This window comes from Coenobita brevimanus, chromosome 53 (assembly GCF_032717465.1).
Source record: "Coenobita brevimanus isolate Jiangsu-jjx chromosome 53, ASM3271746v2, whole genome shotgun sequence".
Lineage (NCBI taxonomy): Eukaryota > Metazoa > Arthropoda > Malacostraca > Decapoda > Coenobitidae > Coenobita > Coenobita brevimanus.
Window position 1 is genome coordinate 3,257,694 of NC_137006.1, and position 17,004 is coordinate 3,274,697.

At 44.8% G+C, this 17,004-nt stretch overlaps 2 protein-coding genes across 2 annotated transcripts in view; both read right to left on the reverse strand.

The window, feature by feature from the left end:
• Nucleotides 1-6,667, reverse strand: part of l(2)k05819 (transmembrane protein 94-like protein l(2)k05819) — a 96,045-nt gene extending 89,378 nt beyond the window's left edge. Inside the window, exons 1-3 of the mRNA XM_080273177.1 lie at nucleotides 6,564-6,667; nucleotides 6,240-6,386; nucleotides 84-220 (exon numbers count right to left, since the gene is read on the reverse strand). Coding sequence (XP_080129303.1) covers nucleotides 84-220; nucleotides 6,240-6,386; nucleotides 6,564-6,667 — 388 coding nt within the window. The remainder of the gene's footprint in view (nucleotides 1-83; nucleotides 221-6,239; nucleotides 6,387-6,563) is intronic.
• A 5,549-nt stretch (nucleotides 6,668-12,216) lies between these two features.
• Nucleotides 12,217-16,801, reverse strand: LOC145400712 (perlucin-like protein). The gene is made up of 4 exons (XM_080273147.1): nucleotides 16,666-16,801; nucleotides 14,302-14,598; nucleotides 13,338-13,456; nucleotides 12,217-12,360 (listed from the first exon to the last, which is right to left on the reverse strand). Exons 1-4 carry the CDS (start codon nucleotides 16,799-16,801, stop codon nucleotides 12,217-12,219), a joined length of 696 nt encoding a protein of 231 aa, XP_080129273.1.
• Between the last annotated feature and the right edge of the window lie 203 nt (nucleotides 16,802-17,004).

The window sequence follows — 17,004 nt, forward strand, 5'->3', positions numbered from 1 at the left end:
ACCACCCTCTACCACACCACACACCACACCTCTTCTTATCACACCACACACCACCACCCTCCACCACAGCACGGCACCCTCACCTCTCAGCTCATTAAGTACTCCGTGGGTGAGTGAGGGCAGCTCCTGGTGTCGCAGCCTCGAGTCCCACCATGCCAGGTAAACATTGGCCGCCACACCACACAGGATGAAGAACGACTCGACCGGCAGATGGTGATACCTGGGGCGAGAAGGATCCGCTGACGGCAAATAAGGTGGAATACTACGACCTTTTTCTTTTCTATGCGAGGAAGAAGGAACCAAAGGCTGAGACCGCAAAACAATTCCTTCCAAGAATAAAAACAAAAACAATACAAAAGAGAGCCAAATTCAAGATCTGTTCACTCTGAGATGCCTGTGGTGTGGCTGTGGATGTGGATGTGATAGGATGCATTAGGAGAAACACACTGTGGTGGTTTGGCCATGTGGAGAGGATGGAGAGTGAGAGACTGACAAGGAGAGTGTATGTGAGTGAGATGGAGGGGGGGAGAGGGATGGGGTGGCCAAGGATGAGATGGAGGGATGGAGTGGAGAGGTATATGAGAGAGGGGGGTGTGCTGGGAGCAGGGCAATGAAAAGGCGGGGGACAGGGTGACATGGTGGCGATTTGTTTGTGGCCACCCCTTACGGGAATAAGGCGTCTGGCAATAGATAGACAGATAGACTATGGCACACATATCTTTTGCGACTCTTCAGGTAAATTTCTGAAAACCAATTGTATGAAGAATTTAGCACTGTCTATCTATCTATCTATTGCCAGATGCCTTCATCCCATAAGGGGTGGCCACAAACAAATCACCGGCACCTCCTTTTTATTTATTTATTTATTTTTTTGTGTCCCTGCCATTTTGCTGCCCTCCCCCCCAGCTCACACCCCCTCTCTCATACACCTCTCCATTCCATCCCTCCATCTCATCCTCGGCATACCAATCATGTAAGCGAAAAAACAATCCTAAAATGGAAAAAAAATGGTGCTAAAGTTTTATGATCGTACAAGCAGATGATCACACAACAGTATATTATAAAACGAGGGTCTACCATTTTTATCTACTAATCAATCCCTCTTGTCTCCAATCAGGTTTTTCAGTCCGAACATATTACAATTTCAGATCCAAACACCTCCCTGTCAGCTGAACAACATCATCTGGTAGTTCCTGGGACACACAACTAGAGCTGTCTACACCATGAGAGGGTTAAGGGTACATGTTTTAGTACAGCCAGGCTTGTACAATATACTCTCACGTGAATAAAATCATGTCAGTAGTTGAAATAAAAAAGCTAGAGTTGTCCCCATCATGCAAGGATTAACCCCTTACGGGCAGGCAACTTATCTGGTGTACACCTCTGTAGGATGGCATATTTTCAGAAAAATAAAGTACAGTAATCCCGCATTTTTTGCGGATTTTTTGTCTACGGTTTTGCCCTCTCGCGGATTTTCTTAGCATTAATAAGTTCAACTAAAATATCCTTGAATATACAGAAAAAAAAAAAAATGAAATTCCCGCAACTTCCAATTGTAGCGCGGTAAACTCACGCCACCCTCTGTCCCTTTCCCGCGGCCCCTCTGCCAGTGTTACCATATCTAGCATAATTTTATTCTTTTAGCATAATTTTGATAAAATTTTCGAGTCTGGAATATTTTTTAGCATATTAGAAGTTTTAGCATCATTCTAGTATAATTTAGAATGGAATGGAATATTTTTGGAATAATTTTATAAAAGCTACAAATCAGAGAGAGAGAGAGAGAGAGAGAGACGAATAAGGTAAGAAGATGTAAGGTTTGAATAGTTGGTTACTTTCAGTTTGGGCTTGGTTGGGTTGGATTAGGTTGGGTTGGATTAGGTTAGGTTAGGTTTTAGGTTAGGTTAGGTTTGGTTCGGTTAGGTTTGGTTAGGATAAGCATGAGCTTTGTATTTTACCCATGAAACCTAGGTTTTTCCGATGGATTTTGGTATGATTCATTCGATTTTCAGCTTCATTTCAGTCGGAAATTACCATTTTCTGTGTTTCCCCCCCTCCCTATAACCCCCGATTCCCCAAAGCTCCCCCATTGTTGCAGGGGGATGGGGGGGGGTCATATCTCAAAATCTGGTTATTTCCGACGGAAATGATGCTCAAAATCGAATGAATCACATCAAAATCCATCAGAAAAACGTAAGTTTCGTGGGAAAAAGCAGTATGGGCAGAAAACCGATATTTACCCTCTTACTGTATGTAGGTTCATTTTAATATTTTCATAGTAAACAGTACATAATTAATATGTAGCATGAATATGTATAGAATTTTATTATTTAGCTTCAAGTTAGCATAATTCATTTTTTACTTGGAACAAATTTGCTCAATCTAGCAATTTTTTCACTGCCCTAGCATAATTTCGTTGTTTGGATATGGCAACACTGCTCTCTGCCCCACATTCTTCAGTCAACGCCTGACTGGCTCACGTGTTTGGTGTTCTTGTAACTGCACTATGATACGAGCCTCTTGCCTCCCACTTGCTTTCCACATGGCCCCAGGACGTAAGCCAGCCTCACCAAAGGCTAATAATACAATTAGTAAACACTCCAAAGTGACAAAACGATCAAGAAAAGTTATGACAGCAGAGAAAATTGTGTTACTGGACAAGCTAAGAAGCGACCGTGCGAGTGTTTGCTATCACCAGTTAATGCATCTTTTCATTTTGTACTGTTTTGTGAATAAATGTGTAGATAATTGTGTATTACAGTACGGTGTTTACGTTTTTCCTTCATAATGGAGTATGTGCTTTCAATCTTGTAAGAAGGTATTTCGGGATGAGTATGGAGGTTTCGGGACAATTCGCAGTCACAACAAACACAAGATAATTCGCCTTCATTAATGAAGATAGCTATGGGTGACGCTAGAATATAATTCAAAGGCGACTACAGCGAGGAAGAAACAAGTTAATTATTGACTAAAGGTGCAACTAGTAAATAATATCCAGAACCTACGCTAATGAACATAGACTTTGCTGGATCCCGGATCCCCCTGAAATATAGTTATTAAAGTATTGATTAATTAATAATAAGTATATTTATAAAAGTATTGATTAGTATATTTATAAAATGGCGAGGAATCGTCCAGGGTGAGAATTGTTCTGAAGGGGAATCATCCATGTTTTGACGGGGAATTGTCTGACGGCGAATTGTCTCGCAATCAGTATGGACATGGACTGTGTGATGGGCAGCATGGTGGACACAAGTGCAAGATTCAATTGTTAATAGAGTATTCGCGGATTTAAATTTTCGCGGGGGTTACAAGAACGTAACTACCGCGAAACATGCGGGATTACTGTATCAAGGAATAGGCCTATACATATATACATAGATGAAAAACGAAGGTAAGAGGTGTTACTTACGCGATACAGCGTGACAGGTGGCTGTGCGAGGTGGAGCAGAGTAGCAAGTGTAGCAATCTGTCACCAGGCACACAGTGGGGCTAGGCTGGCACACTTCCCAGTCATTCTCGTTCTCTTCACCACTGAACACTATCATTTGTGCATTATTTACTATGGTCTTCATTTTGTACTTTGCACACTACACACTGTATACATATGTACAGTTTTTCTAATTTTATGTATGTACAGTATTTTCTATTTTAACTGACCTAATAACACTAAAACACATGCTTTTATTTACAGCTGTTCACTTATTGTTTGTTTAGTAGTTCTTGAGTGTGTGATAGTCCCGGAAGCAGGGCACACACATACCAACATTACAACCTGGGCACCATGTGGTGACAGATCTGCGTCTGCTGGGCCGTCTTTGTGTCTTGCTGCACACGATGCAATTCCTCTGTCGTTTGTGACCTTTTGCATCCAAGGGAAGGTAATCCAGGTAGTGTCTTGAGATGTAGTCTCGACCTAACAAACGGTCTGGCTGCCCTTCTGGCCTAAAACGTCCAGTTACAGCTGTTACTGTACCATAAGTCGCCAGCAATTGTTCTATCACACTTTTGCTGAAATTCCTGAGTGCAGTGTGTCTGCCAGTCTTTACTCGGTGCAAGTTGTAGGCTTGTAACACAGTAATATCCAACAGGTGAAAGAACATTTTCTTGTACCATTTCTCAGTTCTCCTCAAACAATCTATGGTTGCAACCTGCACATCACTCGTCAACCAAACGCATGTTCTCATTGTAATCCATGATGGCATCTGGCTTCTTCACTCTCTTCTTTGTGAGACGGTCTATTTTGCTGCTCAACACCATGTTACCTGCATGCACTGTTGAGAGGATATGCACAGGTTTTCTGTCCATCCATCGACCAACCATGATGTTATTATCAGACACCCTGAATTGGATGTCGTAGCATTCTTTAGTGTTTTGAAATACTGGCATGTTCTTTCTCTGTGCCGTCACTGTGCCACACAAGCCGGTGTTATGATCCAGCAGGAATTTGGCAAGGTGTGGTGATGTGTAGTAACGGTCAGTGTAAAGCACATGCTTTTTATCCAGGTATGGTGCCATCATTTTCTTCACTACGTGCCCACTAAATCCTACTGGGTCGCTCTTAGACACTTTAGGGGTATTCACGTCACTGTCTGTGTACACAATCATATCGAGGACATACCCAGTCTCACAATCACAGAGGACAAACAACTTTATCCATTAAGATGCCACTTTGAAGGGATGTACTGACGAAAAGCAACTCGTCCCCTGAAAAGCACCAAGCTCTCGTCAATCACCAGGTTCTGGAATGGCCGAAAGAATTTCACAAACCTTGTCTTCAACATCTCAAACAGTGGACTTATTTTCCAGAGTCTGTCTTGGCCATCTGGATTATTGTTATCGGCAAAATGCAGATAAGACAGTAGTTGGATATATCGGTCCCTAGGCATGTATTTGCTGAAAGTATTGACAGAAGTTATGTCATTCAGAGTCCAGTATTCCTGCAGTACATCTTTCTTTACATGGCTCATAAGCATGGTCAGAGCTATGAACACATACATCTCAGCAACAGATGCATCGTGAAATCTCTTCCATTTGCCAGCCCGTTCAGTAAAGTTTCTTTGGGTTTTGCACACACGGAAATTGTTCGTTTCTTTGACAATAAAGTCCATTACTTGCTTGTCAAAGAAGGCAAGGAAATAAGGCAACTTATCATCCTCTTCTGCAACACTCACTGGAAAATCATCTGTTATTCCCGAGTCACTCCTGTCAAAATCCATTGTCTGTGGCTGGTAATTGTGTGGTTTTATCCTCCACACAAAGGGTTCAGACACAGCAGCAGTAGCCTTTGGTTCTGTAGCATCTCCTACTTGCTTCTGGGCCCTCAAATCACACTGTGACATATCACTCCATGACATTTGCCACCTTGCACCTCCTGTCCACTGCCTTGTACCACCATTCTCACTACCACTTTCACTACTAGTAGAATCAGACTCATCTTCACTTTCTGGATCATAGTCATTCACTACATCATCAACCTCAAGCTGACTCACACTTCCATCACTGTGTCCAACCTCTTCATCACCAGACGATGTGAAATCACTACTTTCAGCTTGTTCTAGAGCAAAGCTAATATTGGCTGATGTGTATAGGAATTTAGGCGGTACTCTCCTAGGCGCTTATGTCACTATGCGTCTTTCTCTCACTCTGCAAACTTCCCGGAGACCAGATGGTGTATCACCAAGGGAGGTGCTAGGCTGGGGAGACCGCGACCTGTCCCGGCCTTCCATTGTCTCGGTTAATACTGACGCTGAGAGCGGCTGGGTGAGCGTGGGTAGCAGTTTACAGGCTTGTGTAGGCAGAGGGCATGACAGCAGGGGACAGTATTGCCATTCGCCCAATCTAACCAATGAATTATGACAAAAAATGACCGAACGTCATGTAATCTTGCCCGTCTTCTCACGTACGAATGTAACACAACTGCACCAGCCTTGTAGGGGTTAACAAGAAATCCTACTTATCCAGTTTAATCATCTAAAGTTCACTGTATCATACTGTCTCACTTATAACAGCTCCAACAAACTTCTATGCACACTCTTTGGTCACCTGATGGCAGCTGTCCATACTGTTCGATCTCTGGCAGCCTCCCTATAAAGTCCCTTCTCCCTGAGGTCACATACTATGGCCTCATCCCAGGTCTTTTTTTGTCTACCTCTTGCAAGTTAAATAAAATAAATCTCCAGACAGCCGGCAGGAACTAAACTAAAATACCACAAGGTCAAAGGTCGCTATCGAGTCACCTGGGGTCATCAGAGGCAGCGTAGGCGACGAGGAGGACAACACCCTCGATGATGAGCGCCAGGGCGGAGGTCCAGCGGAAGACAGAGAGGCGGCTGTGGTGGTGGAACGCCTCGTACATCACACTCTTGGGGCCGCATCCCTTGTTCCTGTGGCCAGAGTGGATCCAGGGCTTTAAAGAGGTGTAGTACTGCATGAGTAAATATAGACATGCATATCATCACTGTTAATCATTGCCATAACCCTTCTCTCTCTCTCTCTCTCACACACACACACACACACAAAGATGGAGAAAAGAACAGAGAAAACCCTATCCCACTGATAACCTCTCTGCTTCTGCCTTGTAGTGTTCATCAAGGGCGGTGGCGATGTCCTCCTGTAGACGTGACAGGGCCTCACTGGTGCTCAGACCCTCACCCCCTCCACACATCTCTCTGGCAGGGAGGAAGGACATGTTAAGAGTACAACAAGACATCTATCTATCAATCTATCTCAAGCCAGACACCATAATCCGGTAAGGGGTGGCTGTTTGACTTGGGTTAGTTGTTTTACAGGGAGGGGCACTAACCCTCCGCCAACCCACTTGGTGACATGTAGGGAACACGTATGGGTTGGTTATATGGTTACCACCCAGCGTTGTAAACGGTTCCCTGGCTTACAGGAAACCATTAGGCTTGTCACTCAATGTAAAGCTACCTGAAAAGGAAAGCTGAATAAAAAGTGACAGGAAAGTTAGGAGAAATAGGAGGAGAGGAGGCCAGACACTGAAAATGAATGATAAAGGTGACATACTTATACTTATTCCAGTAAAACTCTGTCCTTTACTACCCATTACTATATGCTGGGATCTGAGGCTGAGCTAACATCACCCAGGACTTCTAATAGTAATGTTCATCTTGTTTGTTTCACCTACAGTATTTTCAGTATTTTAATGGGCATACTTCAAGATGTGGGAACCCCTAGTAAATACTGACAAACGCCTCTTAAATATTTGCATATATACAATTTTGGCTCCCTCTGAACGAATTTTGAGACTTTATAAAGGTGTACAGAAGTGCATTATCAAGTGTGAAGATAAAGCATCAATAAACAAAGATAATACGATTTATATAGAGGACAGAGGGACCAGGCCTTCTGTGGTTCCCTACGATGGCATCACAACCTTATAGATGCCAAAACCAGCCATATCATCAGATTCAATGCTCTATTTTAGAGGATCTGAAACTAGTTCTTGATGCTCTTTTGTTACTAATTCCTCAACTTTTGTGGATATACTTTTTATTTGATCATTACTGGGTGTGAAGGTGGGAATTATTAATTATATAAATGGCACTCACTGAGCTTTATACACCACTTCATTGCAGGTTAATTGCTTATGGGGTTAGAATACAGCATGATAGGATCAGCTGAGGTTAGATAAGGTGAGTCAGGTTAGGTTGGATCAGGATAGGGTGCATTAGGTTAAGTTAAATTAGGATAAACAGGTGTTACAATAAATTAGGTCAGACGATGGATGGATGGATAAAGTTAGGGTTGGACACATCTGATTATATTAAGTTATGAAAATTTAGGTCAGGTAAGGGTAGACTTGGATAAATTAGCTTAAGCTAAGCTTGGATAACTTGGGTTAGGTTTGGATAAATCAGCACTGAGGCTAACTTAGTGACATGTTGTTCCAAGATGGCATACACCTGTCTTTAGTGTCCAAGATGGCATACACCTGTCTTCAGTGTCCAAGATGGCATACACCTGTCTTCAGTGTCCAAGATGGCATACACCTGTCTTTAGTGTCCAAGATGGCATACACCTGTCTTTAGTGTCCAAGATGGCATACACCTGTCTTTAGTGTCCAAGATGGCATACACCTGTCTTCAGTGTCCAAGATGGCATACACCTGTCTTTAGTGTCCAAGATGGCATACATCTGTCTTCAGAGCTACTGCGATTGTAAACAACGACCACTTTTTAAAATGCAATTCACTACTTAAATAAAATAAATAAATAAACACCAGAAAATTTGTCAGTGCACTCAGAAAAAATTTTAAAAATGACATGAGGGGCACTGGTTAAGAAAAACTTGAGAAAACTGCAAAATAAAGTGGTCTCATGTCTCCTTGAAGATTGCCTTTTAACGTACCATAAACTTACTGTCGATGGGATGACACACTGAGCTAGCTGTTGAAAAATACCCCTCCTCCCTCCATACTTACTGTCACTGAATAAAGCATTCAACAGAAAAGTCACAGAGATAACCCTTTTCCATAAATCAATCAATAAAAAATAAAAATAAAAAATAAAAACATTCCTAATTAAGGCCTAAAAAATATATGTACACCTCCAATTTCATTTAAGCCTGCTAACATATCCTATTCATGCATTCACACACAATATACAAGAAATTCTGCCATGACAACCTTATCTCCCATTCTTGATCATTTAAATATCATGACGTTTTGCCTATTATTCTTGCCACTTTACCTTCGGACAACGTAATTATACCGGGGATCACAGTTGCAATGGGGTTAATGACGGCTAATTAAATAACTCGTTAGAAAATGTATCCCCAAAGTTGATTTAATAGTCATCAGGAGCGAGAGTGAATGAATGTGTCATCGGAGTGAAGGGCTAGATCATCCATTGAAGCCTAACCCATTTAAAAGATTAAAAGGAATGCTTCTCACGTAGGCCAATGACACCCCTGTTATCTCAAAAATAACCATAAATATTCAGCCTGTACATCAACATATCCTTAAATATAAATCTGGGGTCTCACCTCATTGGAATTTACATATTACACTTAAAATACACAAATAAATAGGACTGGCCAGGGTTTGTTTATCAGCTGCTATCCTAACCCCGACCTGGAGTATTCACAACGGTGGCGATGTCGACTCCACGTAAACAAATACTGATTTCACCATATTATAGATCATAAATTCAAATGCAATTATGAAGGAAATATTAATGATCTACCTTATTACATGCATATATTTCTATGTTGTTTCAGAAATGTATAGTGGCAAGTATTCCCACTACCAATGCACGGTCTTTTTAAAAAGGGCCAAAGTTAAAGCAATAAATTATCTTTAAAGACAATATAATTCTTTGAATTTATCCACACTGTTTTATCTAGGTTAAGACACTAAACACTGAGTAACATGGTAATTTGAAACGATGAGAACGTAGAGTCGTAAACGTCTCCGTTGCGAATTCTCTAGGTCACAGTAGCTGATAACCCAAATCCAATTCATTTATTTATTTTAGAGTTCCTACGGTAACATATAATTTCCTATGTAACCCTGGAAACCATTTACTACGCTGGGTGGTAACTGCACAATCAAGTGACACCTGGTGGTCGAGTGGGTTAGTGGTTAAGACATTCCAAATGAATGGCGCCTTAAATGTCGAGACGTTAACCTAGCCTCGGGCCCCTACGCTCCTGATGGGATACAAAAGGATAGGATATTGGATGGATGGAGCTGCAGTACCTCCTTGGCCAATCATGACAGTATATGCAAGGTCCAAGGACCTTGAGTATATGAATGAGGTTGGTGTGTCGGGAGAAGAGGACTGAGGAGGGAGAGAACTGCCTGTAGGTACTTTCAATGCAGCAGATTAAAATGCCCGCCGCCGGACCACCCACCCCGCCACCCCCCACCCCACCACCGGGCCTCTACCACACCACAACCCCAGGAGGACACTACGGTGGGGCTAGTGACCCAGGTCAAGAGGGTCACCGGGACACTACTGTCCTGAGTCCCTTTTCCCCGCAACTACCCCAACACCAGGTGACCGGAAAAAGCCAACGACCTTGCGGGCGGGACAACCATCGCCATAATTGGGGTGGGACTGAACAAGCTTCAGTCCCAGGTAACACCGTGTCGACGGCTATTGTTACCACCTCAAGGGCAGGAAGCCCAAGGCTACGGCCAGAAGTGTGCACCAGGGTAAGGGGACCCTTAGCCACGGCCTTAGTATACACCGGAGAGAGCGTTGCCTCTGTGCATCCCTCTCTACGTACCGGAGAGGACACGGGTTCCGTGAGTCCTTCTCCTGCCTCTTCCCCCTGTGGGAGCCCTTCGTCACCATCCGGGAGTGTTGCCCCGGAGGTGTCGCCAGAGTGGTGGCAAGGCCCGAAACCGGACCTACTTCCCACGCCTGTGAAATCTCTGTTCCTGCCAGACACCAGACGGAGACGAGGCCGCAGCCCAACCCTGTCGGCGCCTCTCCCAATAGGCGACCGCAGTCCCAGGACCCCCAGGCCCGACCAGCAGACTCCAGACGAGGGCAACCCAGGCTTCCTCACCCCACGGAGCCAGAAACGACAGGCCCGCCTCCTCCAGCTGTTTGGCCCCAGTCCCGAGGGCCACCTCTCATGTCGAGGCCCCCAGACAGGAGGGCCTCCCTGCACCCCACCAACGAGGCTCCAATACGAGGGCCACCTCTCAGGTCGAGGCCCCCAGACAGGAGGGTCTCCCTGCACCCCACCAACGAGGCTCCAATACGAGGGCCTCTTCTCAGGTCGAGGCCCCCAGACAGGAGGGCCTCCCTGTACCTCACCAACGAGACTCCAATACGAGGGCCTCTTCTCAGGTCGAGGCCCCCAGACAGGAGGGCCTCCCTGTACCTCACCGACGACCAGGACCCAGGCAGTGACTCCCCTGCGGGCAGTGTATCGCCCCTTGCAGGCAGAGTCCCCCTAGGGCCCTCTCCTCACGCCCCTACGACAGAGTGCACTCCACGCAGGAAACACGGGTAACATAGTGACGCCCCTTGTACCGAGAACAAACCAGGGGAAAGAACAGTGAACAGTGACCGAGTGAAGACCAGTGTAAAGCCAGTGACAGTTACTATTAGTCTATAAGAACCCGATACCCGGCAGAACAGAAAATAATTTAAACCCTCAGTAAGAGAACTTATAATAATTGTGTGAGTCCCCAAGTAAAAGAACTTTCAGTAACTGTGAACGGAGACTAGGGTGCGCGGGCGAGTCAAAAGTGTGTGTGTAAGTGCTAACATCAAGTGACTACATCAAGTGTCGCGATCCGCACCCTGTCTTATTTATAGTAGCAATTCCCACACGGACTCTTAATCTTGTTTATTCCCCTTGCTTCCAACTAAATATATATTCTGCCTAAAGATGAAATACGGGTATCGCTACATATAACTAATAACATAAGTGTACATGCATTATACTGTGTATTAAGTGTAACTGTGCATTGTGGTGTCAAAGGCTAACTCTGTGTCCCTGTCTCCTGTATATCAAATATCACTCTGTGCTGTATTGTAACGGTGTAGAATTAAGGCAACAGATGTGTTAAGGTATACTGCCTGGTTTTTATGTCCTGTTCCTTTGTGGGTGCTTTACTTCCGGTTCGGAAAGAGGACCCCGCTCAGTCGCTAGTGCTTTTAGGACGAGAAGTCGACCTAAAAACACTCAGCATAACACAGATATAGAGTTATAGATAGATAAAGAGACAGACAGATAGATTAGGCGAATGGGTAAGTGGGTAGATATATATAGATATAGACAGACTGAGAGGAAACCAGTCTTTTCTTAGGATATTGTGGGAATAAATGATAAAAAATACTTTATTATTTTATTTTTGTTGCTTTGAGAGAGAGAGAGAGAGAGAGAGAGAGAGACCCTTAAAGTTCAGAATCCACATCATATTGACCACGGATAGATAGAGAGGCATACACAGAAACAGAAAGGTAAAAAGATAGATAGTCCCCCAGTGCCTAGAGCCATCATACTGACAGCAGAGGAAGAGGTTTAGCTAGACAATTAGACAGACAAATAGACAGAGGTAGATAGATAGAGATAGGCAGACAGACTGACAGACAGATAAGTAGACAGTTCCTCAAAGTCAAGAGTCAACATCATACTGACAGCGTGAATGTAGTACCGGTCGGATGGTTAGACAGAACGACAGACAGGCAGATAAAAAGATAGACAGATAGATAGACAGATAGTTCCTCAAAGTTTAGAATCTACATCATACTGACATAGAGGAAATGCACCCAAGTTACACTCTCCATCGTGAATGTAGTAACGGTCAGAGCTGTCTAGATGGGCGCAGTTTTGAATTTCACCGCCAGATGGTTCCGCCATGTTGTGTTCCTGTAAATAAACAAAAAAAAATAAATAAATAAACAAAAATATTCACCTTAGTCCACGAAAACTCAAAAAAAGGAACCTTAATTGCAAAGTGACAGTTGTATCGTGGAGATGGGCATAGTTTTGAATTTCGCTGGACGTCCTATCCTGTATAATAATTACACACACACACACACACACACAATGAGTTACTGTACCGTTTTGAAGGATGAAATCTGGCAAGTTAAAACCATAGAGTTCATGAGCGTCACTTTTACGGGGAGTGTGGTGTTGAGGGGTGGGGGATTGGTGATGTGTCTGGGGTGTGTGTGTGTGGTGTGCGTGTGGAGTGTATATGGGTTTAAGTCTGAGGAATGTGCTGGGTGAAGAGTTACTTTAGGGTGGATGCAGCTATCAAAGGTGTCTGTTGTCTTGTTAAATCAACGTAACAATATAACTCTCAATCTCACTCTATTTCGCACTTTCCCTCCCCACTCTCTCTCTCCCTATCTCGCACTTTGTCTCCCCTCCCTCTCTATCTCGTATTTTCTTTCCCCTCCCTCTCTATCTCGTATTTTCTTTCCCCTCCCTCTCTATCTCGCACTTTCTCTACCCCTCCCTCTCTCTCTATCTCGCAATTTCTCCCCCCCCCTCTCTCTCTCTCTCTCTCTCTCTCACACACACACACACACACACACACACACACACCGCTCGCTGGTGCAGTGGTTACGTTCTCGCTTGCCAACTGGTGGACGGGAGTTCGCGCCTCGCTCAGGTTGCGAAAAGTTTCACTGACGAAGTGGGTGGTTACTGTCCCCTTTGAGCAAGGGGACGGGTGTGTGCGTGTGTGAAGGTCACAGCCTTGCCCTTAGATCGGACTATATGAGCTCTCAGCTCCCTTCCGGGAGGGTAAAAGCTGACGATCACGACCATCAAGTGATCCTGACCGACGCGGTGAATTACACACACAACTTCTCTCTCTCTCTCTCTCTCTTACTCACCGAGCCCCAGAAGGGCACGCCCATGGCCATCCGCACGCCGTCCACCCAGTACCACTCCCCTTCCTCGCCTCCGTCAGTCCCGCCCACCCAGTATGAGTACGCCTCTGGCACCTCCTGGCCTGAAGTGTACAGCATCATCATCATCATCATCATTAAAATCATGATCATCATTGTCATCAGCAGCAGCATCACTAAAATCATTATCAGCATCATCATTAACACCATCATCATCACTATCATCACCATCATTTTTCACCATCTTCATTATCACTGTTATCATCATCATCATCATCGTCATCAAAATCATCATCAATCATCATTAAAATCATTATCACCATCGTCACCATCATCATCATCATCATCATTATCGTTATACTTTTCATCTTCATTATCATCATTATCCTTATCATCATCATCATCATCAATATCATCATCAGCATTATCACTGGGAGCATTGTTATCATCATCAGTAACATCAGCATTATCGTTCTCCTCCTCCTCATCATCATCATCATCAATATCATCATCAGCATTAGCATTATCATTGGGAGCATTGTTATCATCATCAGTAACATCAGCATTATCGTTCTCCTCCTCCTCCTCATCATCATCATCAATATCATCATCAGCATTAGCATTATAATTATTGGGAGCATTGTTATCATCATAAAACATCAGCATTATCGTCCTCCTCCTCATCATCATCACCATCATCTGCCAGTATTCAGACATAAATCACAGATATATAGGTAGACAGACAGACAGACAGATCGACAGTGAGACAGCTACAGACAAACAGTACACAGACAGACAGACAGATCAACAGAGAGACAGCTACAGACAAACAGTACACAGACAGACAGACAGATCAACAGAGAGACAGCTACAGTAGATAAGGATGCATAAAGACAGCCAGCCAGACACACAGACAGTCAGCCAGAGTAACAGACAAGCCACGACTCACCTGACGAATGTATATACTCCACCAGCTGGCCAAATAGCTCACAGGAATGCGGCACGGCCAGGTCTCCCCCGATGCCGGCACAGTACTGACGCGCGAAGGACCAGTCTTGTGGGAACTCCCGCTGGAAATGGAAGCAGTAGTCACCCACTCTCTGGTAGGGGTCGGGGCAGGGGTTGGTGGCAGGGGTGGTCGTGTCCTCCGTCACCCACGTACTCTCCGCCGTGTCCTGCGTCACCCACGTACTTGGTATTATGGAAGATAAGGCGGCACCGTCATCTTCCAGGCGATATCCTTGCCCTAGAAAAAGAAAAAAATAATGTGGTTTCTCAAAGATCACACGCCTGAAGGGGTTTAATATACTGGTGTCCCTCAACTCCCTCCCTATCCCCCGAAAGGAAGGACTGCAGGGGAGGGGGATGCCTCAGCCTGCAGTCCACTGGGTTCACATTTCAGACGAACTTGGGGACACAACAAAAATAATATAAAAATAAGAAGAACAAAGAACAACAAAAGTAACTATAAAACCAGCGCATTACACCAACAATCAAACAGCAATAACACTGACAATAACAACAATCAAACAGCAAAAGGAAGAGGAGGAGGAGGAGGAGGAGAAGACCAAGGAAGGGCAGGGACTGGGTGGAGAGGTATAGGAATGAGAATAGTTTGAAGGGAGGGCAGCGGGATGGCGGAGGACAGGGTGACATGGAGGTGATTTGTATGTGGCCACCCCCGCCGGGATTAGGGGATCTGGCTATAGATAGATAGGTGGACAGATATATAGACAGATAAACATAGAGAGAGAGAGAGAGAGAGAGAGAGAGAGAGAGAATGGATGGATGTAGATAGACATAAGATAGACAGATGGATAGATATATAGATAGATGGATACGGATAGATATAAAAATAACTTAGATATAGAAACAGACATAGATAAGATAGAAAAAGAAGAAAAATGGAGAAATAAACATATGGATAGACAGATGGGTGAAAGATTCTAGGGTGACAGAAATAGACACAAATGGAGACAAAGATAGAAGCAGCCAGAGAGAGAGAATGACAGAGACAAGACAGAGAGAAGCTGATACTCGTAGACAGACAGTGAAATAAAGATAGATAGATAATTACATATAGATATAGTTTGAACAGAATAGGCCGTGGAATGAAACTCTTATCTCAGCGTTGCATATTCCCTGGGGTACATTGATAACGTTGTTGTGGTGGATGCGAACCAAACCAGGTGTTTGAATCCAGAGAGAGAGAGAGAGAGAGAGAGAATTATACTTAATTATCCATTTTATTTCATTAGTTTCATTTCTTCTACTTATATATCTTTTGTATTATAAGCCTACTTATTATATTTCTTATCTATTAGATTCATTTATTTTTATATCTACCTATCATATCTTTTAAACTGATTTCGTAGGACGGATTATTTCAGTTTAGTAAAAATCAGTTAATAATGGGGGTACAAACAATTTTCCCTTCGAACACTTCCACTTTCATTATTATTATTATTATTAAGTTCTGTTCTTCATCTACAGTAATTTCTACTTAAATATAGTGCGTTGTTTAAAAGGGCTCTTACCTAAGGAGAAACATGCGATCAGGAGCAGAGCTGAGAGAGTTGGTGCGTGCATGCTGTGTGGTGGAATGATTAACACTGACACTACCACAGTCACTACTACAATTACCGCAACCACTATCACTACTACCACAACAGCTACCACTATCACTACTACCACAACAACTACCACTATCACTGCTACCACAACTGCTACCACTATCACTTCTACCACCACCAATATCACAGCTACCACTACCACAATCCATTACGACTCGCCTCATCAGTGGTGGAGAGGAAGGCCTTCACGTGGTGGCACTGATATAACCAGGCGGATCAACTGCCTGGTTATATAAATGTCTCTCCACTCCTTGACTACTGCCTCACACCTCACCTCCCACCACCATCCCCAGCCACCCAACCAGGAGACCCCCCACCCAGCCCCGGCCACCCCACCATGTCCCCGACGCTACACACCACCCGCCGCCACCCCTACACCCACACAGTTTTCTTCCCCACACATCCCCTGCTCCACAACCACGACCTCCGCCAGACCACACACCAGCTCCTCATCCCCCACCACCGCCACAACTCCACCCCCTAACACCCGAACTCCACCACCGAAACAATCAACCACCCATCCACGCCCGGCCGCCGCACCACGTGGCCCCAGCTCCTCACCACCACCACCACCACAACCAGATCCGGCTGCCTCTCCAGCCCACCTGCCAGGTACGGAACCACACCCTCACCCACACCCCCAACGTCACCAAAACCACCCTCCCCCACCCCCACCACACCGAACACGGCCCCCATAACACTAAGGATACACCAGGCACAATGGAAACTTCCACCGACCCAACCCTCCAGGGAGAGGCTTTGCACCTGCCCTCGGCAATGCCATAAAACCCAGGTGACCACACCCGTCGCCAGCATTCAGCCGGGAGACATCGGCCACTCACCACCGCCAGAGATGAAAATATGTCGCGTGACCTGGACCTCTGCCCAGGGGAAACACCAGCGTATCCGAGGGACACCTCACCTCCGCCTCCACCTGAAGGCACCACAGACCTCCACCCTCCACATCACCTACGTCCCGCACCAGGAACCAAACCCACCCACCCACCACTGTACCACCC

Coding starts and splice junctions, on each gene's coding strand:
- LOC145400712 (XM_080273147.1), bottom strand. CDS start 16,801: ATGCTGGCGACGGGTGTGGTCACCTGGGTTTTATGGCATTGCCGAGGG. Junction 14,599..16,665: donor TGTTATGGGGGCCGTGTTCG/GTGTGGTGGGGG, acceptor TTCTTTTTCTAG/GGCAAGGATATCGCCTGGAA. Junction 12,361..13,337: donor GCGTGCCCTTCTGGGGCTCG/GTGAGTAAGAGA, acceptor GTTTATTTACAG/GAACACAACATGGCGGAACC.